This window comes from Thermobia domestica, chromosome 6 (genome assembly GCF_964235325.1).
Source record: "Thermobia domestica chromosome 6, izTheDome1.hap1.1, whole genome shotgun sequence".
In the NCBI taxonomy this organism is placed as follows: domain Eukaryota; kingdom Metazoa; phylum Arthropoda; class Insecta; order Zygentoma; family Lepismatidae; genus Thermobia; species Thermobia domestica.
Genome location: NC_137459.1, coordinates 126,816,533 through 126,843,400, shown reverse-complemented (window position 1 = coordinate 126,843,400; position 26,868 = coordinate 126,816,533). Strand labels below are relative to the sequence as shown.

The 26,868-nt window shown below is 35.5% G+C and overlaps 1 protein-coding gene across 1 annotated transcript in view; it reads left to right on the top strand.

Annotated features, from left to right (window-relative positions):
• The window catches only part of LOC145688190 (transcription factor RFX4-like), a 390,217-nt gene that overhangs the window by 283,905 nt on the left and 79,444 nt on the right, over positions 1–26,868 (top strand). Inside the window, exons 6-7 of the mRNA XM_081762061.1 lie at positions 1,089–1,122; positions 20,849–21,028. Coding sequence (XP_081618187.1) covers positions 1,089–1,122; positions 20,849–21,028 — 214 coding nt within the window. The remainder of the gene's footprint in view (positions 1–1,088; positions 1,123–20,848; positions 21,029–26,868) is intronic.

The following is a 26,868-nucleotide window of genomic DNA, read 5'->3' as shown; positions in this document are numbered from 1 at the left end:
TTACCTGAACCAGAAGCTCTAGCCGGCTCGATTGGAATGAGCCATTGGCTCTGCTCAGGTGAGCCATCGGCTCGAGTCGGCTTGGTTGAGATGAGCCTTCGGCTCGGTTGGGATGAGCCACTGACTCGGTTCAGGTGAGCAATTGGCTCGAACGGATCGGTTGGAATGAGCTATCGACTAGGTTCGGCTCAGCTCAAGTAAGCCATTAGTTCCAGGCGGTTCCGTTGTATGAGCTGTTGGCTAAGCACACTTCTCCGCTCTTTGGTGACTGAGCCATGAGCCGAGCAACTCGAGACGTTGACAACACTACATATCCATGCTCCACCCTTTTCGTCTCTGAGTTTCCACTGTCGTAATACTCGTAACAACATTTACTCATGCGTGCTATCGTATAAACGCCTTCGTCGCGTTTTGAAATTCTCTCTCAGGGTAAAACTGTGTTGCTTTGACCCGTGGTCATTAGACTTTCTTTTCCTTAATTTCATGTCTATTATCACCTCCTTCAGCTTGTCAGGGTATCTTTTGAATCCTTGAATATACTGGGCTTCGCCCTTAATCCAACTACAGTTATAGAGAGATATTAGTCAAAAAGTATAAAGTAATTTCGACAATATTAATTCTTCATATTTATGATTGCCTACATAGCCATCAGAAATACTAACATCAGAAATGTTGTGATTCGAAGTTTAATTACTGACGATGGCACATTTTATCTTATGTGTGTAGAAATAGTTTAAACGTAAACATTTAGGGCTTTTTTGTAACGCGAGAGAAACTTTCGTGAAAGAAATTTTTCAGTACAATATTTGTTTAGTCATTCAAAAATGGCCTGCGACTAAAACTTAAATTTACAATTAATATCCCCCCAAAAAAAGAAGAAGAAGAAATATTTTCAGCGAATACATTTTATCCTTGACTTGGTTGCACTGTTCACTATTCTTGCGAAATGAATACGAAAGTAAATGATCGTTCTTTTTTAATTGAATAGAGTAGTAAAGTACATAATAAAATCTATCAGAAATAATTATTTTCTAATCTGACAAATAGTTTCTGTGACTATATTTGACCTTAGAATTCTTTGCTTTCAGTCACACGGAGCAGAAAAGAGAAACAGCTAAACAGGTAAGTAAATCATATTATGTGTATATCACTTGCTTTATTAAGGTTAATTGATATTCGTAGCGCCTAGATAATAGATGGAGCTACAGTTTATCGTAGGATCCAAAGCACACGTTTTTGACGAAGATCTAGCCTAGGACGAAATATACAGAAAACATACGCGCAGGCAGCATTGCTGGCCTCTTCTACATGATACAGATTTTTCTTTACTATAGATTAGTCTCATTATAAAACAGTATAATAGAGCCTTCAATACTCTAACATAAAAGAATAGCAGTGGGTAATTTATCAGCACCTAAGCCAAGCTATAAAGATGACAAAAAATGTTCGGTTGCTTTTTATGGAGGTCTGTGTTCAATTGGCCCTCACACCGTGAGTTGAATACAAATGGACATAAGGTGAAGGTCAGATGTTTGTGTCGGTATATCCAATATACTACCTAGTTGTGGCAGTTCATTTACACCGTAACTTACGTAAGGACAGAGTGAGCATGGAACCTCCACAGAGCATCATAAAGGCGTGTATGCTGTACGAGTTCAAACTGGGGTCAAACCTCACTGTACGGGGCGGAAGATATGCCAGGCTTCTGATAAGGGTGTCGTGAACACGAGGACAGCGCAGTGGTGGTTTAGCAAGTTTAAGGACGGTGAGGAAGCACTCGAAGACGCAACACGTGCCGGAAGACCAACACATGTACAAAATGAAGATCTTCAGGCAGCAATTGAAGCGAACAGTAGCCAGATATGCAAGGACCACAATTTAGTGTAAATGGAGAAGCTATTCGGCAGCACCTCCATCAATTAGAGAAGCACTACAAGTTGGGTCGATGGGTCCTACATGATTTAACTCCGGGCCAGAAACAAGGCTATCAGAAAATTGGGTTCCTTTGCTGTTTCGTCTGAGAAAGGATCCATTTCTGGACAGAGTTTTGACATGTGATGAGAAGTGGCTCCTCTACAAAACTCCACGGCGCCGTCATCATTGGTTAGCATCCCATGGACCGGTTCCAAAACAACGGAAACCAGCACTGCACGAGACCTCATGTGTGTTTGGTGGGCAGCTCGCGCATCTACTCATGAAAGAAAGTTTTCAGTACATTATTTTTTTTTCATTCCAAATACGCCCGCGACTAAAACAAGATTTTAATTTACGAGTAATATCCAAAGAAAAAAAAGGAAGAAACATTTTCAGCAAAACACTGGTCAGAGTTGGTACCAGCTGCTCAGAGCATCAATGTGCCTGTGTACTGTCAGCAGTTGAGCTGTGTTCAAGAAGAACTCAAAACTCTGGAGCCAGCACTTCTGAATCGCAAAGGGGTCCTGTTACGGGACAACGCTAAGCCCCACGTGGCTAGAAAGACCAGGAGCACCATTCTTCGTTTAGGATGGGAAACACTATTGCAACTGCCATACTTCACGGACGTTGCACCGTTCGATTATCACCTGTTCCATTCCTAGGACAATCACCTTCGAGGACGCCAGTTCAAATCCCTAGAAGAGGTGCAAAATGCACTTGATACTGTCTTCGCTTCACGGTCCATCAAGTTCTACCGCGATGGAATTCATGGCCTTCCAAAATTTTGGCAGAAGGTCGTCGATGCCGATGGGGACTATTTTGATCTTCTAGGTATCTCTTAGGTGACATATCAATGTTCGAAGGTGGTGGGTGAAAAAGTGACAGAACTTTCTTCGTTACCTTTATATTATGGGTAGAGACATGAAATTTGGAGATAATGGTCATTTTGACACGAAAGTAAAAGATAGGGAAGGATTTTCAAAACTGCCCATGCTAAGGAGTTAAAGGAGATTCCGGCAGTAAAGAATAGTATATTTCAGGAATCCCTGGAGAACTCAGTACATTAATTCTTCATTAAAGGTAAGGGAACACGTATATCAGCGTTTTCGAAAATTCCGCTTTAAAAGAGAAAAAGAGGAACATTCATAAAACACTTAAAATGTCCATTTCTTTAATGAGAAAGTACCGAATGTGAGAATATGCTTAAGTTGGAGATCTGAAATTCGGTATATATACTGTTATTAAAATTAAGGAAACACATATTTCAGCGCCCCTGATAATTCTGTAGAAAATGAGAAAAAGAGGGCGATTTCAATCATTTTGAAATATCCCTTTATTTATTTACAAAGTGCCCAACGTGAGGATTTATAAAATTCGATATATAAACTCTTCGGTATATAAATAAGAGTATAAATGTTTCGACATTTTGAAATATTTAGATCCGAAGGGGATAAAGAGTTACAATTTCAATAATACCTAGGTATTGAAATTTCCCTTTGTTTAGTCACAAGGTGCAGAATGTAGGAATTTGCTTGAGATGAGAAATTCGGTTCATAATCCATTAAATAAAAATAAAAGAATGAATGTTTCGGCGTTTTCGAAAATTTCGCTCCTAAGTGGAAAAGAGGGACAATCTCAATGATATTGAAATTTCCAATTATTTATTCACAAGTTGCCGAATGTGGGAATTCACTCAGGTTAGAGATGGAAAATTCGAATTTTAAATTATTAAATAAACAAAAAAAAAAAAGACGAAGAATTACGTGTTTCAGCGGTTTCGAAAATTCCGGTCCTGTGTGAAAGGAGAGGATAGTTCTATAATATCGAAATTTTCCTTTATTCGCAAAGTGCCATATGTAGGGATTTGCTTACGTTGGGCCATAAGATTCGGTATATAAACTATCAAATACAAAAAATGGGAAAAGTTCTTCAGCATTTTGGAAAATTCCGCTCATTAGGGAATAAAAAGGTCATTAATATCTAAATTTTCCTTTCTTTATTGAGAAAGTGCGTCTTGTGAGGAAGTTGGAGATGTGGAAATTGGCATATAAACTCCTAAACAGAAATAAATAAATACGTATTTCAGCGTCTGCGAAAATCTCACTTCTAAAGATGGAAAGGAGAAGTAATTTCTATAATATTAAGATTTCCCATTATTTATGCAGAAAATACTTAATTTAAGAATTCATCTAAAGTTGGAAGTCTAAAATTTGTTATATAAACTCTAAATTAAAAATAAAGGAAACACGTGTCTTGCCGTTTTAAAAATTCCGCTCCTGGAAGGGACTCTGAGGAGCAATATGAATGGTCATATAGAAGAGTGAATGTGATTCACTGAAAATTTTAGCCATATTATTAATTCTAGAAACATGACTTTTAGGCAGGAAACTCCTTTTGTTACGAGTAAGAAAGAAATGCAATGAATGAGAAAGAAATTTCATTAAAAGTTAATGGTAAAGGAGATAAAATGGTAAAGGAGGTTCAAATTTTTTTGTGCTGAAAAGAATACCATATAAATCCCTGAAGTTCGGGAGACGGAACTCGGCATAGAAATTTCTCATTAAAAATAGACGGACCGTGTCCCGGAGTTCTTTAAAACTCCTGTTCTAAGAGGAAAGAGGCATTTTTATTTTATTTTTCCTCCGCATTGGAAGCAAAATTGTTTGTTGTATGCGATCGCATTATGGTAAAATCACTGAAAACTTTGAAACGAATCTTGAAACAAACTTAGTATGTACCTCGAGCTAGATTTTAACCAGTACTTTGATTAAAGGGGGTATCCTAAAAAGTATGGGGCTCAAAACTAATGCAAAAAATAGTGCATCTCACGAGCTCCTCAAGTTATGAAGGTCAAAATTTGTATATAAACTCCACATTACGAAGAAGATGCCACGTGATCGAGCATTTTCCAAAATTCCGGTCTCAAGGGAGAAAGGTGTAAATTCTATTTTTTCACCATATTCTAATAAACGTTTTGTTGTTTTTGATCGCGTCAGCATTGCGGCATAACTTTGGAAACCTTGAAGCAATTGCAACCAAATTTGGTACACATATGATTTATAAACTAGAAGAAGTACCGTGGCGGTAAAACACCTCTTGCACTCATAGGAGTGGGAAGAGGTGACATGAAAATAGTCAAAAATGACCTATATGAGTGCCCATTTCATAGCTTTCGGGGTCACTGAGACAAATAGTGATACTTCTGGTGACGTTTAAGTCCATGTTCTTTCCCCAGTGGGAGTAAGACACCACAAGCTCCCGTATAGGTACGGACGGAAAAGTGGTAGCATATAAAAATAATCAAAAATGGTCTATATTAGTGTGGAATCCATAGTTTTCGGGGAAGTAGAGATGAATAGTGACACTCCCAAGGCCATATAAGCCAAAATCCAACTCCTATAGCCATAAGGAATGATAAGGAACAAAAAATGTCCAAATGACTTCAATTAGTGTTGAGTCATATATTTGGGATCATGGGAAAACGATTGACAACTTTGAAATGACCTTTGCAACATAGTACGACCCTCAAGCTTGACTTTTGTAATGTCATTTTGATTAAAGGGGAACAAAATTATAACGTTTTAGATAAACCTAAACAACAGGTGTTTCAGCTAGTACATACATTGTAACAGTACCTAAAATTTAGGTAAAATTTAATTTTATTAATGTGTATATCAGAAACGCAAAAAGGATATTCCTGTAAACACTATTGTATAATTATTGCATTTTTTTGTGTAGATACTATGTGTGCTGGCTAAGGCTCTGTATAATTTATTACCTACAAAGTAAAATAAACTGATTTTATAAATTTTATAAATATATTTAAAGTTTTCAAAGTTTATTTTAGTTTCTGAGATATTTGTTGTCTAAATTTTTCCATTCAGCAAACATTTTAGTATAAAGCCTTTAGACCACTTCGGGCTTTTAGTTGCAGCGTTTGTGATAGTTACAGTCATTAGCGTGCTAGTTAAAGCGTCAACTTAACTTGGTATTTCGCCAAACTCAAGGAAATTATCAACAACGATAAATAAACTTTAAGTTTCTGGAACTCTAACTCATGATGCTTCTAGACAACCACACGTCAACCCTGTACAAAAACGCACACTTTGTTAAACATTAAAATCACTTTAATTTACACAAAGCTCGTTTTTCACTTTCTTTTTTTATGTTTCATTTCATATTCATATTGTCATTTTGTATAATGATAGTACATTGGAAAATGTTGTATTTTAGTATAGAAGGCTTATAGGTTCTGCATCTTGTTTTTGTTTACTACTAGCATCAATTATCCGCTTCGCTGGGTTAAATTAAGAAAGTAATATGTTCCGTTAATCAGTCACTTGTTACTATTACTAAAGAGCTCTATGATATTAGTGATTTCCGATGGCCAATTATCCGCTTTGCTGCGTTGCATTAAGAGAAAAATAGTAATATGTTCCGTTAGTCAGTCACGTTTTACTATTACCAAAGCACTCTCTGATATCGGTCATTTTCGATGATTTTTATATTTCTCCCCCCTCCACTCCCCCAAGTCGCGTGGCCGAGTTTAGAGTTAAACGCCATCGAAAATGACACTGTTTTCAACAGCGGCCCCGAAAGCTATGGATTCGACAATGATATTAGTAATTTCGATCATGCTTGTACATCTCTCTCTCCCCTCTCCCAAGTTGCAGCTCTGAATTTGGATTTAAAAGGCATCAAAAGTGTCATTGTTCATATTACGACCCCGAAAACTATGAACTTGGCACTAATATAGGCTATTTTCGATAATTTTATATATCTCGCCTATCCCTCCCCATGTTACGAGGCACGGCATCGGAAGTGCCACTGTTAATCTCATCGAACCCGAAAACCATGGATTCGACACTGCTACTGGTCATATTTTATTATTTTATATATCTCCTTCCTCCCCCAAGTTGCAGTGCTGAATTTGGATTTGGACAGCACCAGAAGAGTCACTGTGCATCTCAGCGGCCCCAAATAATATAGATTCGACACTAATATCAGTCATTTTCGATCATTTATAAAACTTCCTCCCTATACCCCTCCCCTAAGTTGTACCGTCAATATGATATGATAAAACCATCTCAGGTCTGAACTTCATCTGTAATAAATATTTAATCGAAATCGGTCGGATGGTTGAAGAGCGCTGTCAAAGTAAAATAATAAAAATCATCACAGGCTCGAACCTCATCTATGCTGAAAATTTGATCGAGATCTGTTGGATGGTTCACAAGTTATATATATACTCTTTCCCCTTCCCTAAGTTCTACCGTCATAGTCGTATGATAAAAACCATCCCAGGACAGAACCTAATCTATGTTAAAAATTTGAACGAGATCGGTTGGGTAGTTCAAGAGTTATGACATCACAAAGACAGTTCTTTCATTTTTATCGTTATATATATATATATATATATATATATATATATATATATATATCCCTCCCCGAAGTTGCGCCGTCAAAGTAAAATGATAAAAATCATTCCATTCCCGAACATCATTTGTGTTGAAAATGTAATCGAGATTGGTTAGATGTTTCAAGAATTATTAAGGTTTATTTACTTTTGTATATATATATATATATATATATATATATATATATATATATATATATATATATATATATATATATATATATATCCCCCTCCCCTCGGGTCTACCGTCAAAGACAAAATATAAAAAAATTCTAATTCTGAATCTCATCTATGTTCAAAATTTGATTGAGATCGATTGGGTGGTTCAAGAGTTAATAAGTTTTATATATATTCCTCTCTCCTCGCCCTAACCCCTAAATTCTACCGTCAAGGTGAAATAATAAAAACTAAGGACCTATAATGTGAACAGACTTCGGGGGAGACTGTTGAAATTCAGCGGAAATATAGAAAAGACTGTGTAGATTGCATATTCTAAAAGCAAATTGCCCTAAAATGGATGGAACATAGTCAAAAAGCAAGAAACATTAACATTAATGTCAATGGAAAATCAATGAAAAACAAAGAATTCCTCCACTTATCTCAAAACCCACAACAGCAAGATGGCTGAAAATCAGCTCAAGAGTAGAAGAGACTGATTACATTCTATATTCCGAAATAAAATTTCCTAAAACGTATGGAACATAGTAAAATATCCCGACACATGAACATTGAAGTCAATGGAAAACGAATGAGAAAACTGAAGTCGTCCACATATGTCAACAACTATAATAAGGAGATAACCAACTGAAAGCTAATTGCAAAGACATAATGAAGAGCTTGAAAACGATGTATAGCATGTAAGGTAAATATGGATAAAACATTGTCAAAAGTCTAGTTTTTGAGTAAAATCAATAATAATGATAAATATTGTCATGCATCTTCCTCGATTTACCCAGGGCGCCTCACGCGGGGGTTACGTGCTAGAAATATCTCGCATCTCGATTTGGAATCTCCAGCCTCTATTTAGCACGAAACGTGACTTTTGATGTGATCACGTGACAGAGTCTGGTCCTTATGGCAAACCGGATAGGCCCATTAAGCTTCAAAAGGTAATTAAACTTTCCATAAATCTATTGTATCATGGTGTGAGACGCGTGGGTTCGATTACTGATTAGCACTAAAGTATTTCATGTTGGATATTTGCATTTATAAATGTTTGGGTTTGAATCTATTCTCGGGCAGGATTGATATCATGATTTGTTCTGTCATAGTATGCCGAGAGGCTAAAGCATTTTTGAGTATCTATCTTAAGACACGCTCTCCTTAAACCTATCGTATACATTTATAAATGAAATGTAAAAATGTGAAATGCTAGCTACACCTTCATCACTAGAATGATTGTGATGCTTATTAGTACATGAGTAGATCCTTGTCCAACTCAGACTTTCATTACGTTGGTTTCTTTTGAAAGTCTTATTCTAAGCGGGATAGAGGAGTGAAGAAATTTATTATAAAAATACAGTATTTCAGTAACCTAGATTCAATTAGATTCACAATATTGGGTAAACAGATAGAACTTGAAAAAATATTACTAAAAATTCAATTTTTAGTAAGTCTATGTCGCATTGAAATAAAGAAAATATTGTCATGCGTCTGACTTGCTGCTTCAGATAATCAAGATTTCATTCCTCAGAAATAAATCGTAAGTCAACTAAATTAGTATGATTTGTTTGCAGGAATGAAATGCGGATAAAAATATTTTTGATAAACTATCTATCTATCTATATCTATATATATCTATATCTATCTATCTATCTATCTATCTATCTATCTATCTATCTATCTATCTATCTATCTATCTATCTATCTATCTATCTATCTATCTATCTATCTATCTATCTATCTATCTATATATGGGTGTATGTGTGCATGTGTGTGTTGTGTGTGTGTGTGTTCAAACATAACTCGGGATGCCTGGAGGAATTTTAACCAAACTTGGTACACGTATTACTTATAGTCTGAAAAGTAGTACAACAGGGGTAAGACCCCTCAGGACAAATAATGAACATTGGTTACATATAAAATGATCTAAAATGAGCGATATTATTATCGAATCCATAGTTCTCCTAGTCTGTGAGCTGATTGGTGACACTTCCAATACCCTTTAAGTCCAATTTCAGCTCCCTAGCAATGGTAAGATCCCCTAGCACACCTAAGGGAGTAGGAGGGGTGACATAAAAATTATCAAAAATGGCAAGGAGAAATATGTGCAGAGTCCGTAGTTTTCGGCGTCACTGACGTTAATAGTGACATATCTGAGGCCCTTTGAACTGAAATTCAGCTGCCCCTTAGCACTCCTGAGGGACGGTGACGTAAAATAATTGAAAATGATCAATATTAGTATCGAATCCATACTTTTTGGGAACCTAAGATGATTGGTAACAGTTTTGGCGCTCTTTAATTCCAAGGTCAGCTCCCAGTTGGGAGACGACTCCCCTAACACTCCTAGGGAAAAGGGAGGGGAGACACATAAAATGATCAAACACGACCAATATAAGTGTCGAATCTAGTTTTCAGCGTCATCAAGTTAATTGGTGTCATTCGTAATGCCGTTTAAGTCCAAGTTCAGCCCACAGCGGGGGCAAGACCATCTGAGCATTCCTAGGGTAAAATGGAAGGTCAGACTTAAATATGATAACAAACAACCGATATTAGTGTCGAATGTATTGTTTCCTGGGATGTTTAGATAAAGAGTGACACTTCAGGTGCCATTTAAATACAAGTTCAGCCTGCATTAGCACCATGGGATTGAAGTTTGCGACATGCAATAATAATTGAAAACCACTTATATTAGCGCCAAATTCATAGTTTTCAGGGTCGTTGAAATGAATAGTGACGCTTCCCAATGCCGTTTTAATCCAAGTTCAGCTACATTTGCATAAGGTGGCGTAGGGAATGTGAAAAATAAAATGTCAAAAATTACACATTTGTGTCGAACTGATAGTTTTTGGTTTAGAGAGAAACGTCTGATCCTTTGAAATGACTTGAAAATTAGATAGTACTCAATTCACGGTGAGTTTTGCAATCATATCAATTTGATTAAAGACATAATCTGTGGGAATAGAGTGTTTTAATATTTATGCCAAAAGTAGAGTATCTTCTGTATTTTTACCGTTATATTTTTATTGAAATAAAGGTTTTAAGGAGGAAGGGGATTCAAATATTTCCCATAAGCTTATTCTCCCCTTTCAAAGAATGGTCATTTCAGCTAGTGCATAAATGACAATATAGCAAATATATGGATAAAATATTCTTTTTTTTATTATTGCGTTAATTGTGTGCAAAAACAAAAGTTGACCCATTAGCTTTAAGCAGGGAAATTATTGCGTTCCTATTGTGTTTGAATTGGAATTTGAGTTGGAATTTTTAAAGTATATAAAATCTACATGATCAAAGTGTTGTAGTAGTAGGAGCTTAATTTATACTTCGTAATATGTATCCTTAAAAAAAAAAAAAAAGAATATTCTTGGTGCAATATTCACAATACCTAAACTTATCCTTACACGCTATTTACATTTTCCTTCTGTAGGATAAAGTAATAAAAGGACAAGATGAATAGTTGGCTTTACCAGAACAGCTAGCTCTGAGAGCTTAAACTGGAAACGGAAATATCATCGTATATTCAGGAATTTATTGGTTAGTTATTTGAAATTGATGGGAAAGATAATTTCGGAGCAGTTATATTTCGCTGTTCTGAATAATTGTGAAGGAACAAAGGAACAAAATTGAAAAGAAACAAACAGAGAAATAGTGTTTTGGAAATTACAATATTTGCAAATTAGATCGTAACTACACTTGATACACTCATGCATCAAGTCTATTATAATGCAATTGTAGAATTCACGATATAGCTATAGTTTTAATGCAACTCCTAAGCCTAACAATGCACAATTCTACCACCCTCTTGGCTGTCATGTTGTGTGGGTTGCATAAGGAGTAGGCTTTGTGAAACATGTAATCTTGTTGATGTCAGATGTGAAACAGGATAGTTATTGCTCTTTAACAAATATGGATGATATCCAAATTTCTCTAGAATTCAACTTTTGTGTCTATCGTGGTATCAGTTATAATTAATGATATGATAACCAGGAAACTATTGCTGTGAGTTTGTCAGCATAAGGCAATGAAGATATTGTGTTTCACATCGGTAATGTAATCAGAATTAATTCGTAAGAGACCAAATACAATATAAAACTATTGCTGTGAGTTTGTCAGCATAAGGCAATGAAGATATTGTGTTTCACATCGGTAATGTAATCAGAATTAATTCGTAAGAGACCAAATACAATATAAAGGATGTGTCGAAATAACTCCCCAATTTTGGAGTCCAACAGCGCTGTATCATTTCCAGTGTGCACCATAGTGTGGTCGGGATAATATTATTGCCTTCGTTGTTGAGGAGTTTATCAAAAATGGCTTGTCATCAGTGTCAATACAACGTGCATTTTACATCCGTTTCGAGCTTTGAATCAATAATATAGACCACCATTTAAGTGATATTTCGTTCAAAACACATTGATTTAAAATAGTGTCGTGAGTAGTTTCCAGAAAGAAAACAACAATTGCCGTGTCGCTTTTGGTATTGAACTTATTAGCTTCCCGAGGCGTCCTTTCTGTCGCACCCTTTATCTCCGTTTAGGTGTACCCTTTATCTTCGTACTTATTTCTTGGATATATTTAAATTGTATGGACAAACTGTAATACTTACCATTTTCAAAATTCTTGATGATGAGCTTTTGTCACATCTCTTTTCACATTGATACAATCGATTTACAGTAAGTAAGAAACATGGGCGCATATTGTACGGACTTTATTGCGAATTATATAAATGAATAATATGACGTTTCGTTTTTGTGAGTACCTATGTTTAAATTACGGTAGCATAAATACTAGTAGATAACACCTCGCATGAAGGATCGGACCTGAGACGCACTCTGTCATGTAGCATCAAATTTAGATGAAACTTAAAATTAGGTTTTAGGCAACTATGAACAATACTTAAAATTTTGTTCTTATTTATATTTTAACTTTAATAATGTATATATTAATGAATACCGAATATCCATTATTGCAATTCATTGGCTACACCCCATGTAGAGAAATTTTCAGTGTGAATCTGGTGTTAATCATATTCGTACCCAAATATTTAACTGGTAACATCTGTGTATAAGAAAATGTTCTTAAAATCGAACATTGAAGGGAAGATAGTTCTATCTAGAGGTTATCTCAACCTTCTTCTGTTTTAATGGGCTTCTTGAGAGACTATTGTTAGAAGTCTGCGCGGATACAAAATATCGCATCCGCATCCGTACTGCATCCGCAGCATCTCTATCCGCATCCGTACCCGCATCCGCAACATCTCTATCCGCATCCGCAGATAATGAGATAGCAAATATATACAACTTACATATCCTATAATACACGTAGTTTTCTGAATCAAACGAAACAATATATTATATCAGTTTCCTCGTGATCAAATACTAACTACGATAAATAAAATGCGATATAAACCGTGCAGATACAAATTAGAAATTAATGAATGATTTATGTACTTACCCAAGATCTTCAAATACAGATATCGGACCAAAATAATGCCACGTAGGTAATATCCCCTCAATCGACTAATTTTAGACCACGTCACTAACTTTTTAAACTTCATCATTACTCATAAAAAGGGGCATTTGTTCTAAACACAAAGGCGAAATAGAAATAATCGTTATTAAGAAACAAAAATTAATCACAGGAACGCCTACACATCCACATATTCCGAACTGACACTAGCACCAGGAATTGCACTAAATTTAAAAAATAAGCGACGAAACTAACAACGAAATACAATGCATACTTTCACGACCAACCTCCTTTGTGGCTAAGCGGTTAGCGTACGCGCCTTTGGAGTGGGAGACCCGGGTTCAATTCCCGGCGGGAGCGCATGTGGTTCGGATTCCATGTTAATCAGTAGGTCCACGTCTCACTTAGCCTCGCTGTTGAACGGAACGTTAAACTCAAAATCAACTCAAGCTTTCACGACCACGCTTCTACTGAAACTAGAAGTGAAAATAACTTCGAATACAAGTAGGAAGTCTATACTGTTAATTTCGGGAAGAAGCAATAGAGGAAGTTTAGAATTTACTGCTTTTCTTTGCAGCCCCCACTCATTGTTGGATCCATTTAGGGTAGGAGAAACAACGCATTGGTTCTTTCTTTCTTTACCAGAGGCCCTCAACATACATACATACACACAAGAAGAAAGAGAAAGAGAGAGAGAGAGAGAGAAACAATCGCTGTTATAAATAGTGTTGTAAATAGAAAAAAAACCGTTCGTATTTTTTCAGAAATGTACGTTTTTTTTAGAAAAAAAAACATTGCCTCTCGTTTTTTTTCTAAATTTCGTTTTTTGTTTCAAATAGTCACTTGTAATGTATCTTACGTCATTTAAATCTGAAGTATTTTTATGTAGGTGTAATTACCATAAAATGCAACATAAATTAAACACTATATACTGATACGGTACAAATATTTTACAATTTATATGAGTAGCGTACCTACTAATAATCCGGGTTTCTGTACTGTTTCACCAATATCAACGAAGAAATAAAAGTATAAATGAACATTTGTTTTTTTTTCGTGAAAGCAGGCCTTTAATAAGTACGAAAATAATATCACGAACAGTATAAAATGCAAATAACTTGTCTAAAGGCAAAAACTAATACTAATTTGCCTGCTAATATTTTTCTGAATATCATATATAAATAATTTGTCGACTAGATATATGATATGCATTGCTGGCTCTACCATATGTGAAACACATGCATTTGCACGGGGCTGCAATATCTGTCATAAGTATTTTATTAAAAATAAACATTTCTTGTTGGAGATAGACTTCATGATCATGGTAGCTAAATTTACTAAGCTGACCTATTTGAATACTACATTCATAAATTATGTTTAGGTCGCATTAGTTTAAGTCACATGATCAGTGCTAAAGCAAATGGTAAAATAAATCCCAGAATAAATTGCTTGATTGTTGTCAAATACAAGAACTCAATTCTCGAATTCCTGTCCCCTTTGGTTAGTTTTCAGAGTTCTGATATGAAAGCTTCTCTTGTCTTTGTCGAAAATAAGATCGTTATCATTGAAGTTGGAAACACTTTAAAAAAATAACAGATGTAGAAGGAAAATCAAGAAATAAAAGTAAAAGAGCTAGATGCACTATAATTGCAAACTGATGTGTTGAGATTGAAACTCGATATTGAATTCTATAAAAAAAGATTACATTTTTTCAGATGTATTTGCTTTATCTTTTACTAACATAATAGATTGATATTTCAAGAAAAAACAGACACAACAATATTGTATTTGTAGTAAGTATTTAAGCCTTTCTGAGTGCGAGTGTAGTTTCCCTCCCTTTCGTTGTTCATGCTGGAGTAGCATACTTAAAATCGTGACTTTTAAGATTTGTTTTTTCTGGAGAAAGAGGGAGGCGGCAAATTACGCCATTGCGCGGGCGACAAATTGCCTAGGGCCGGCCCGATGATATGTACACTCATGTTCAAAATGACTGTCTTATATCTATAACTGTCTTCTTGTAAGAATATAATTTGATAATGATTTTGCAGGGTACTTTTAATACTGATGCTGTGTGTATAATCGGAAAATGTATATTTGTGGTAAATTTCAAATGAAAAGAATTATAAATACGAAAATAAGAAAGAGTAAAAGAAAATGTTCCTAAATGGACAAGAAAGTTTTATTTTCGTTTTATTGTTCTTATTTACTGCTGTTTTGACATTAAATTTGCCACATACATGTCTTTGCCCATTATACACATACTAACATTATAAGAAATACCAGGCGGATTCGTTATCAAATTATATTCCTACAACAACATATTTATAGACATGCGACAATAATTTTGGACATGAGTGTACATACAATACATGAATATAGGATGACATAATTTGAAGTAATGGACGGTGTTTCAAAATGAATATTAGGGTTTTGAAACTTTGTAGTATCTATTACAATTAACTTACAATTATAAGTATTATCAAATGAAAGAGCAACTCAAACAGTTTTGTACACACGCATGCCATGCATTGTTTCCTCTGTCTGCCGTTAGAAAGAGCAAGTAGCAAAGATGGAGACTAGAGAGCAGAAAGCTTTGTGTGTTTTAATTTTGCAAAGACTGAATTTGTAGTTACAGTGCAACCGTCTGTGTGAATTGAATGTTTTGTGCCATATGGCGGAAAGTTTATAACCCTTTCTCACCTATTGATTCAATGTGTGCCATGTGACGAATGAAGCTCACATCGAACACCTGAAGCAAAAACTGTTTGAGGTGTTCTTTTATTTGATGTATTGTTTATAATTGTGCGTAAAATGTAATAAGTACTACGAAGACTTAATTCCCCGATATTCATTTTGAAACACCCTGCATTTCTCAGCATCAGTATTGGAACTAAGATGTAAAAAGGAGAGATTGTGATTGTTTACAACAACGATATTATTATTAGTCAAGACTATAATTACTACGATAACACAAGTTAGTAGTCAAAAAAATGTAATTAAATGTACACTTGTAACCTTTTCGGACCCAGATGGCCAAAGTGGCACATACGGGTGTGTCACCTTTTTAATCCGCTCCTGTATGGTCACTAATTAAGATATCGGTATATATTTTTTTTGCCAAATATGGTTGGTCCATAGTTTATCATTTTAGTTTCTTTTTCTTCTGTGTGTCAAATTTCCTTCTCAAATTTCACCCCAGTCAAAAATTCGAGAATTTTCGAATTTTTATTACTTTTCCCCTATAGCTTCATTCGTTGTAAAGAGACCTCCTTAAGACTTGTCAGGAAGATACGTCGGATGGATACCTAATTGTTCACATTAATTGGACGGGCTTGAGCGCAGTGTTGCCAACTACAGAAATTAAAATCTCCTTAAATTTGGGCAAAAAAAATCGAAATTTTTGTTATAAACCGTACCTATACGTCCGAATGCAAGTCAACTTACGCCAGTCGAACATTTGTCCTTAGTGAACAAACTCGGGTACATATTGTTACCGTGGGGTAATTAGGGGACGCACGAAAAATTCGGATTTAGGTTCTAACTCTTGGTTTTCTCCTACTTTTCTGTTTATCGAAATATATTTTTGGTAATTAGAAGCATTGTTTCTTAAATATCGCCATGATACTTGTAGGATATATTAGTAATGTACCAGTGTTTATTTAAAGATAGTTTACGTCTGCCTGATAGCAGTGTTGCCAGCAACGGAAAATTTTAATTCAAGATGTTAGGTGAAAATTACGTGTTTTGTCTATTATATCTCTCTTGTTGGCTACATACGAAGAAAAGTACCAGTATCTGAAAGTCGTGTCTTTGCCCTTCACAACGCACTATAGAAAGTTTTAATAGGATAGTTAGGGGAAGTACAGTTGAGGTTTACAGTAGACCTTGTTCTCTAAGTGGAAAGATAACTGTGATTTTTTTTTTTTAGGTAGACTGAAATATTTTTAATGACCTGCTTACTTTATTCGATATCGTCACAATACTTGTAGGATATATTATAGGGATACCAAAGCTTCTTTTATGATAGTTTGTGTGTGTGTCTGCTAGCACTGTTGCCAGCCACAGAAAATTTTAATTTACGATTTTAGGGGGAAATTTTGGAAAAATTCCCTTTTTGTCTCTATTATTTCCCTCTTTTTGGCTACATTCAAACAAACGTACCACTGTCTGAAAGCACCGTCATTAGCCTACACAGCACACCATAAAAAGTTTCGGTAGAATAATTAGGGGAAGTACAGTTGAGGCTTATAATAAACCATGTTCTGTAAATGGTAAGAAAATTGTGCATTTCTGAGTTAGAATGAGATTTTTTAAAAAAAAATCATGTTTATTTTGTTAGATATCGCCATGATACTTGTAGGATATATTCTTAAGGTACCAATGTTTACTTTCAGATAGTTTACGTCTGTTTTATGGCAGTGTTTCCAGCCAAAACAATTAATTCCCGGTTTTAAGTGAAAAATTCGGCAAATTTCCCTTTCCCCTCTATTATTTCCCTCTTGCTCACTACGTTGGAACAAATGTACCACTACCTGAAAGACTTCTCTTTAGCCTACAGAACGCACCATAAAAAATACAATAGGATAATTAGAGAAGCTGTAGCTCCGGCATATCTGTTGATTTTTGCTTCTGAGGCGTAAAAAGTGTCAAAATTTCATGTGTATGGAAACAAAGATTTTTTTCTCTCTCTTTGAATGGAAGCCAGCGACTTCAGGTTTTCACTGTACTTTGTCAACATACCAAAGAATTTTTTAGGTGACTTAGACCCATATGGCAACAGTGGTGCTACATACAAAAAAAAATTGAAATTCGTTTAGGGATTTTTTTGTAAATTTTCACTCCTACGTTTTCCTCAGTAATTTCCCACCCGCTTGCAACACTGCAACGTATCGTACACCAAAAAAAGCCACATTCCTTTTCTAAAAAACAAGGTCTTAACCACATCAATAGGGTAAAAGGTTTTTGAGCAATAAGTCACTAACTGACAAAGTAGGAAAACGCCAAAAATGATCTGGGTCCGAAAGGAATAATCACACGATTTTGCTCTTATAGGTACAAGGACACAAATGATTTGTAAGTTACGAGGGCTTCGACTCAAGTTCTATTGATTATTTTAATAATCTTCATCATAAATCAATAAATAATAGCTGCTAGAAAAAAAAACAGACATTTGAAAAAAAAAACATGAAAAAGAACGATGTTTTTTATTGAAAAAAAAAAACTTCACAGAAAAAAAAACGTTTTTTTACAACACTAGTTATAAAACTCCAATCCCTCGGAATGTTCATTGAGGTCCGTGGCACCTCTCCGAAGAGAGAAATCTGTGGGATCGCAAATGTGCATTCAGTATTTGCTGTACTTCAAAGGAAACAGTGAAGATAATTTTTTTTTAAGAGAGAGAGAGAGAGAGAGAGAAAGAATAGCGTATAATGTAATTTGTTTACTATTTCAGTGACGTACGCGCTTCTCCAGTTTGTCACAGAGGCAAAGATAATTCTGCTGACTAGTTTTCAGTTTATGGAAGGGGATGCGGTGTTTTAAATTGGGGTTTTGGTTCCTGACTTCTCAGGCTAGAAAAACTTTATTTGAAGACATTTCTTCCTCTTCAAGGCGAATGGTCTGAAAATTTTCAGCTGTATAAGAGGGGCTTTGGTGCCAATTATTTTTTCTTTTTTACAGCAAATAGCGGTACTTGAGGAGTAGCGATGGGGCTTGTCGTTTCTTTCTGTTTAGGTCAGAAATGTCATTCACCTACAAAACGGCCGCTAAAAATATTGAAAACAGCAATAAAAGGACAACTCTCTCGTGTCATTTTTTATCCTTTTGCTGTCACGGAGTCACAAGCTTCAAACACACTTGTATTTTGAATCTAGTATTTTTCAACTGCTCTTAAAACTTTTAATTCAAAACGAACGTTTCTAGTGCTATTTCCACCATTATCAGAAAATTCACAGCATTTTTTTAGGTAGAAAAAATGTAGGAAACATTATCAGCAACTTTATCCGCTATCCGCACAGAAAAGAGATATATATCCGCATCCGCGAAGAACTCTAACTATTGTTCATGCACAACTTACGTTGTGTAATAAGGAATTAAGAAATGTTTAACATCCTGAACCACACGATGCACGGCCATATCATCAGGGTAGCCTTTCTTGCAAGAAATGATAGAAATGCAAGGAAAAGTGGTAGTTGGTGAGAGAGATATCGTGGAAATACGATGGGTGCAAACTGTAACTCATGGAGAGCCTTTACCGTTCTTTATGCGACAGTTTGTCGTGCAACATGAGGGTGCCATGTGTATTGAGAATTGCTGGGTGCTTACGAACCAATTTGCAGTGAGCTTCATGAAGTTCAGCATTGTAACGATCTGCATTGATAGCTTCACCACGACTGAGAAAGGCATAATGGATCTTTCTCACCATAAACCGCCATATAGCAACAACACCTTCTGTAAGTGGAAAGGTGCTTTTAGGTACCGCCCTGGACGTTTATCACCATCCAACCATTGTACTGACCGTTTGCATTTACGCGTATCATAGCAGATTCCTTTTCATTCTAAGTTGTTGTATGTGCCTAATTCGTCTACAGTGGCATGAATTCTAAGGGTGTTCCTGAGGAGATTATACGAAGATAATTTTGCAGTGCTATGTCAACGAAACAAAATTTTATAAACTAACTGTAAATTGTGTCCAAATGCACCGTTAATGATTCTGTGGCTTCCTTTACAAAAAAAAAAAAAAATCAATTAAAATTCGTACAGAAAAATCATTCGTAATTGTGTGTTCTCCATAGTGTACTTTCATACGACCCTGTTCAATAATCCACTACCTGTTGACTTACTGGGTACTCACGTTTCCTAACGTGTACTGCGTTTGTGACATTAGACACGCAATCTTAGTCCATTCCTGTGTTGCGTCGCTGCGGTGAGTTTCCCACCAGATGTCGAAGCGGACATTTCATTCGAGCCAAACTAATATATCCTTGTGCTATTTATTATCTTGGGTTTAAAATTTGCCTCTCGTTGCTTGTCTCTTATTATTGGTTGGATTGGAGTTTTTCGTCCCTTTTCAATACTAAGGCTATATGAAACGTAGACCTATATTTTAATGTGGAATCTGAACCACCAAAATGCGTTCAATTTTAATCCTGATAGTGCAGCAAACGTGTGTACGGTAGCCACCAGACTAGCAGGAAGAGCTTCATCTCTTATTATTTAACCTTCAAAAGGCATTTTGAAGTAGGCAATCGAGTGATTTATCATCACGTATCATATTAAGTTATCATCTTTCAAAACGCGAACGCAAAATAATGAAATAAAAGAAATCGAAAATCCAATAACAATTATAATATTAATAAATTTAATAGATTACACTGAAGGGAATTTTACGATTCTCTATAGGCAAAGGTAATTTTCTTTCATGAAACATCTAGGATTTATTAATTTGAACTTGATCCTTTCATGGATATTTGTTTTTCTAGTTTTGAAAGTAATTTCAATGTAATTATTTAATTGAATTGAACTGTTTTAATTAGATTTAACAGTTATGTTGTCTGTAAAGCTATATTGAATACTTTTAATCCTCACATCTGATAATCACAACAAATGATTAAGAAACCTATCCTATATCGTATTTCTTTGTTCATCTAAAGGCTTTAGTTCAAGTCTATTTATGCTACTTAGAGGTTCAGGTATAGTAAACTTCCAGAAATGGGAGTTTAATTATTTTAATATGACAACACTTACACTAAGTTATTAACTATTTTGGAAGTTTTCAAACTCGTTAAAGAAAATTTTGAAATATGGAATACATCTAAAGACAGCTTACATTTTGAAAACTTTGTTAATATTTGCAGTTTTTATTAAAAATTATCTCTTCCTATTTAGGGACATTTATGTACACCCCGGACGAAAGTGGGGACACTGTTGCCTGAATTTCCAACTTTACATGAAGTTGTTAACTTGCCACCAAATGTGCCTCTAGACCGTATATCGTCATTTTTAACTATGTATCGCACTCACTGCCAAAGGATCTTGGACTCAATTATTAAAGGAAGTCTAGAAGAGGTAAGTGAGTATATTTGTTAAATACATGCAGCAATTCAAGTTTATTCTTTAGGATTTTAAGAACTTAAACATTGTTAATTCGATATTCTAACCAGGGCCGTAACTTGTGGGGCCGGGGGCAACTGCTCCTCAAAGGAAATTCCCCGCCTTTCGAAGGGGGGCCCATTTTAAGACAAAATTTTCTTACTCCATATACAATACGAACATGAAATTATAAATGAAGCATCAAACAGGTTTACTACATTGCATAAACAAAACAGAAAACTAAAGAAAATAAAACAAAAATGAGTCATGGGCCCTAGAAATTACATTTATTCGTATGGCTTTGAGATTTGTCAATATTGTCCATTAATTAATTTGTCATGTATGGAACGGGCTCAGGGATGTAACTAACAGCCCCGAAGACCTTGTCATGCGGGAGGACACACAGGCTCCGGGGGCCCCATAAAGAGTAAGAGAAAGATGGAAAGAGGGGACCCAAGAATTAGAAAAACTACTTTTTCTAGGGAGCTCAAATACGCGCATTAATGATTCTCCCCAGAAAAAAATCTACGTTACGGCGCTGATTCTAACTACTATTCATTCATGTAATTAATTAAATTGTACCGACTTAAAAGAAATGTATTAACTTGAACAATTAATTAGTGGAACCTTAGTTAAGAGAAATGAAAAATCGATGTTTTCTAATTTGAACTTATCCATCTATTAATTCTTTAGATAACATGAATACCAATGAAATAAATGCTGCACTTGTTCAATACAGAGATATTTCCAAAATTTTTAAAGAATACTTCAATTTAAATTTATTTTTACGTTGTATACTGGTGACTCTAATTGCATATACAGTTGGACCCACCATTAATCTAACTAAGCATGATTGCGTTCGAGTCCTGATTGCTGTGGCCATTCTAACATTCGTCAGCACACCTAGGGTTGGTCATTTGAAATGTCAGATTTTGCATATGATTGTAAACTCCCTTTTTTATGATGAATCCAAAGGATGGAGAAAGAGTTCATGTATACGACGTCAAACCTCCGTACATGTTCAGAAAACAGACACACAGTCAGTCACGAAACAGTGTTAAAGGTCTGCACGGGCTCTGGTCGAGCCCGCGGGCTTAAGCCAGATCCGGCCCGCGGGCCGGACTCGAGCCTACAAAGTATATAGCACTTCGGGCCCGGGCCGGGCTCCGGTCGTAAATTTTTAAATATATAACTATATTTCTCGGGCCTAACTTTGTAAATATACTGTACTACAATATTTGTTGGAAAGTTCTTTCTGGAGAACTTTTAAAGCACAATTGCAAAATTAAACTTCTAATTGTTGTAAATAAAAAATATAATTTTGCGTTAATGATTACGTTTCTATAATTCGGGCTTATTTCGGGCTCATTTGATTATCACACGAGCTCGGCGCTGGGCTCATGTCTAAATGCTAAGACATATTTCGGACTCGGGTCGGGTCTCATATTATAAATTCACGGGCCAGGCCGTGCAGACCTCTAAGCAATGTACTATTGAACAGGGTCGTGGGGGAGTGCAATATGGAGCACATACAACTTCGAATGATTTTCCTTTACGAATTCAAACTCGGATATTCTGCACATCTAGCCGAAAAGAAAACAGAAACAGTGTGTTTACACCAGGGTTAGAGATTGAACGCACCATACCCCGTTGGTTTGTGAAATTGATGTCGATGATAGAACATTGAAAAGTGAAACCCGCAACCACCGCCCAATAATATGTTTGATGAGTTTCTTAGAACACCGTGGAAGCGGATCCTCGGAAAAGTGTTGCAGACGAATTAGGCATATACGATACCACTGTCGTGCTGCGGTCTCATGCAATCGATGAGGTGAAAAAGTTGAACTTATGTGTTCACTTGAGTTGCCACGGGAGAACCAGAATCTACATTTGGATGTGTGTAGTTTTCTGAATACAGAGTGCAATTGAGTCACAACTGATAAAATGTGCATCACATACGACAAACGAAACGATCAAGACATTGTTTGAATCGTTATTAATTTTTAGAATAATTCCTGAAACCATTCCTCCATTCACAGAACGAGTTGTTGCTGGCATAGCGAGAATGATCCATCATATATATTTTAGATTGACACGAAATCACCACTACAGATCATTACAGTGCTAAAATCTACAAAATGCTTGTAGATTTTGTCTAAAGTCGTTAAAAAATGACTTCTAGATTCCAACGGCTTTATACTATCATGCTTAAAAGTTATTTTTGGATATCCATAAGTCTGTTCGCCTGTTCGCCCAAATGTGTATACACAGGCCTATAAGCCTCATTGCTCAATGTATCAATAGAAAATTTTATTTTTTTTCTGTAGTTTTTCTAAAGTTTATGGTCTCTATTATACTCATAATTCAAGACTTCTCTATATCTAATAAAATGCCAAGAATCCTTAGTAACTATCTATGATAATCACTGCCAGTAATAATTGTAATCGTAAATCTACAAACTTCGTTCTTTATTCGTAATCCTGTTCTTCTAATAATATCACAGTAATACCCTCTCTCAGCCTTATATTAAACCCTCGGAAAACCCTAAACCACTTAAATTACTGGAGTCGAAAATATTTCTTACAACCCATCATATAAAGCTTCCTCAAAACAACTCAAATTCAGTACCAATTACTGAATAACTTTGAGCCCTGCGATATGAAACCAACTATAAGCTCCCAACATTCGCCCCTCCTCTAATACAAAATTTAATCGTCTTTAAATTTAATTCTTCCTCATTTTCAATACCCTTAAACTTACCTATCAATTCACCTACTTACAAAACAAACTACAGTGATTTTCTTTCCAAAATTTAATTTATTTTTTTCATATTTCTAATAATTTATCTTTTGTTGATCTACGATTAATTTGCTGAGCTTCTATCTTTCCACATTCTATTTGGCTAACTCATTGCTTTCCTCCAGCAGCATCCGCCTCCTGGTCAACATTAATCTCTTCTAAACTATCCCGTGAACAGTTATTCAATAAGCATTTTCTAAAATATATTTTCTTCTTATTCCTAGTCTTCTTGTCTTTTTCGTGTGACGTGCAGGAGTAATTACAGTAACTTGTATATTAGTCAATCCCAATCCGTTCAATATAGCAGCTAGAACTACATTCGTTTCCTTTCCACTTCTCCAAAGATCTCTTCTCTACCTCCTTGAATGTTGTTGCGGGTCCTTATTTTCTTCTTTAAAATTATTCTCACTTCATTTCTTCTGAAGGAACTCACGAAAAGAACCAGGCGACTGTATATGCTGTTTTCTCATTTGAATCTGCCTGGTAATCACTCACCATCTGTTGTTCTTCCTCCACTTTCTTGTCATTATTGGGTCCCATATCACCTGACTGGAAATCAACAAGAGCGAGTCACAACATCTGTTGACTTCTTTCCTGTTACAACAATGGTTGCTTCTTGGTACGGATTGTCTCAAGAAATGGGAAATGAGTTATGTACAGGAACGTAAAACGTCTCAGGACTGTGTGTTGCGTTTCTGAACTGCTTTCATCGACGACCAACAAGAACTTCATCCTAACAAGACTTCAGGTGTTGTTTAATATGTGGTGAGATATCCAAGGCATAATTCATTAGGAGGTTCTTTTAACCTAATCAAACCATTAATGCAACCTTCTACTGTCAATAACTATACATACTGCAAGAACCATGTTGGTCAAAGTAGCCAGGTCTTATTAATCGCCAAAGGGTTATAATCTGACATGGTAACGCTAAGCCACATATTGCTGCGATAACACGTCACAGATTAATGGACTTTGATTGAAAGGTTTTACCCCATCAGTCCTTATTCCCTGACTTAGCCCTTACAGACTTCCACTTTTTTCGCACTTTGAAAGTCTCCTTCACTGGGAAGTCATCTACTGATATCGAGACTGTGAAATTTGCCCTACGTGAGTTCTTCAACTCCAAACCTGCGGAGTTTTATCGACATGAGATTCATATTTTACCGGAAAGATAGCAAGAGGTCATTGATTGTGCTACTGATTATATACTGTCCTAGGCTAGTTACATATTGTGTTCTTCACACTTCTATATGCACAACAAACACGGGTAAATCTTTTGCACATACTTAATAGAACATGAAATTAAATCCCTTCATCACCATCTCTCAGATCTCTTTCAACAGACTTTATTGACTTTTCTTTGTAAGTATTAGACACTACATCTATTCTGTCACCAAAGTGACCCACTTTAAAACTTTTAACAGTAATGAAGGAGATATTTCATCAAAGCAGTTTACTCATGTAATTTATAAGTACTCCATTGCATCAATGACTGTTGCATATTCTTCCTGCGAGTGACCAGTAGGTGAAACTATACTCTCAAGAAAGTTTGCTAGTATGGCTATGTTAGTTTTTCTTTAAAATTTCATCATAGCAAAGAACCCAAAGTATCACTGAAAACTTCCTCCATTTCTAGGTAGCGTTCTCCAGCTATTAAAATCATACTTCTATAAATATTTCTAACCCCTCTTAAAATTATTTCTTTCTTGGTTTTTACGCTTAATCTCTTTGTTATTTTTGAAAGTTTACTACTGAATTTTTCTAATAGAATCAAAGAAATCTTTATTTTTTCTAAATACTCATATTTGAAGTTCATAAGCTTTTTTCTTCTGTCTTACCAATAATAAACCACTTAATCTTATTATAATAAAGTACAAAACTGGAAACGACTGTTAAGAAGTAATGACAGCAAAAATAAGATAACAAAACTACTAGCTAAAAGCTTGCAGCAAACAGAAAAAAGATTAAATATGAAAGGAAAATGGTCATAGCATATTAAAGAAGTGTTTAAGAAATTCAGCAGACGAGATCAATAAAGTGTCAGAACTGTCTTCCTCTCAAGATGAAGTTGATACAAGAATGATGTTACACATTAATTGCGCCTCACAAGAGATATTAGATGTCATATGTAAATCAAATGTAGAAAATATGTCATATGTATGTATGACATCCATGTATGATATGTATTATATACATGTCACGTGTATATATGCGTCTCTACATTGAAAATCAAAGCAATATCTGCCTGAATCGTGGGATGTAAAGCTGAATCCATTTATTGATGTACGAAAACTTGTCTACAGTTTTGGAATCTCTTTAAGTATTCGCTTTACCTTCCCTTCATGCAATGACTGATTGTGATTCACTTAGTGCTATGTGCAGCCAATGACAATTAAAGACGGTTAAATTATTAAGAAATGGTGAGAACATGAACTTATATGATAACATATTAAGAATATGAACTTTTCAGTCAACTACAGAAGTTCGTTTGTTCCCTGTATTTAAAAAATAAACGTATTAATCAAGTAAATAAACCAATAAATAACGCTACCAATTCTTTCGAGACGAAGGCAGTGTAGTTTGTTGTGTTCAACTTCCTGCCTTCAAAGGTTCTTTTACCAACATGCTCTTAATGCAAATCACGAATCTGCAATTACGGAACGATAGCTGAAGAACGTTCCTGAAAGTCCTAAAGTTGAAAATCATGGTTGAAAATTTGAGAAGAGGGGAATTTATATGTTCAATGGATGACGGAATTAACAGCTTCAGAAGCTGTGCTGAACCTTTTAAGTTCCCCTTGTTCACGTTCCTATATACTACCTAGTGATTCTTGCTTAGTTAATGAATTAGAGTGCACACTTACTTGTAACATCATTGAGTGTGACAACCTACTCTAATTATAAACTGAAAAGTATGCGGAATTTTTGAAAACGCCGAAATATGTTTCTCTTTACTTCTATATAAGTTTATATACCGAATTTCACATATTCAACTTAAAGGAATCTTCACACTGGGCA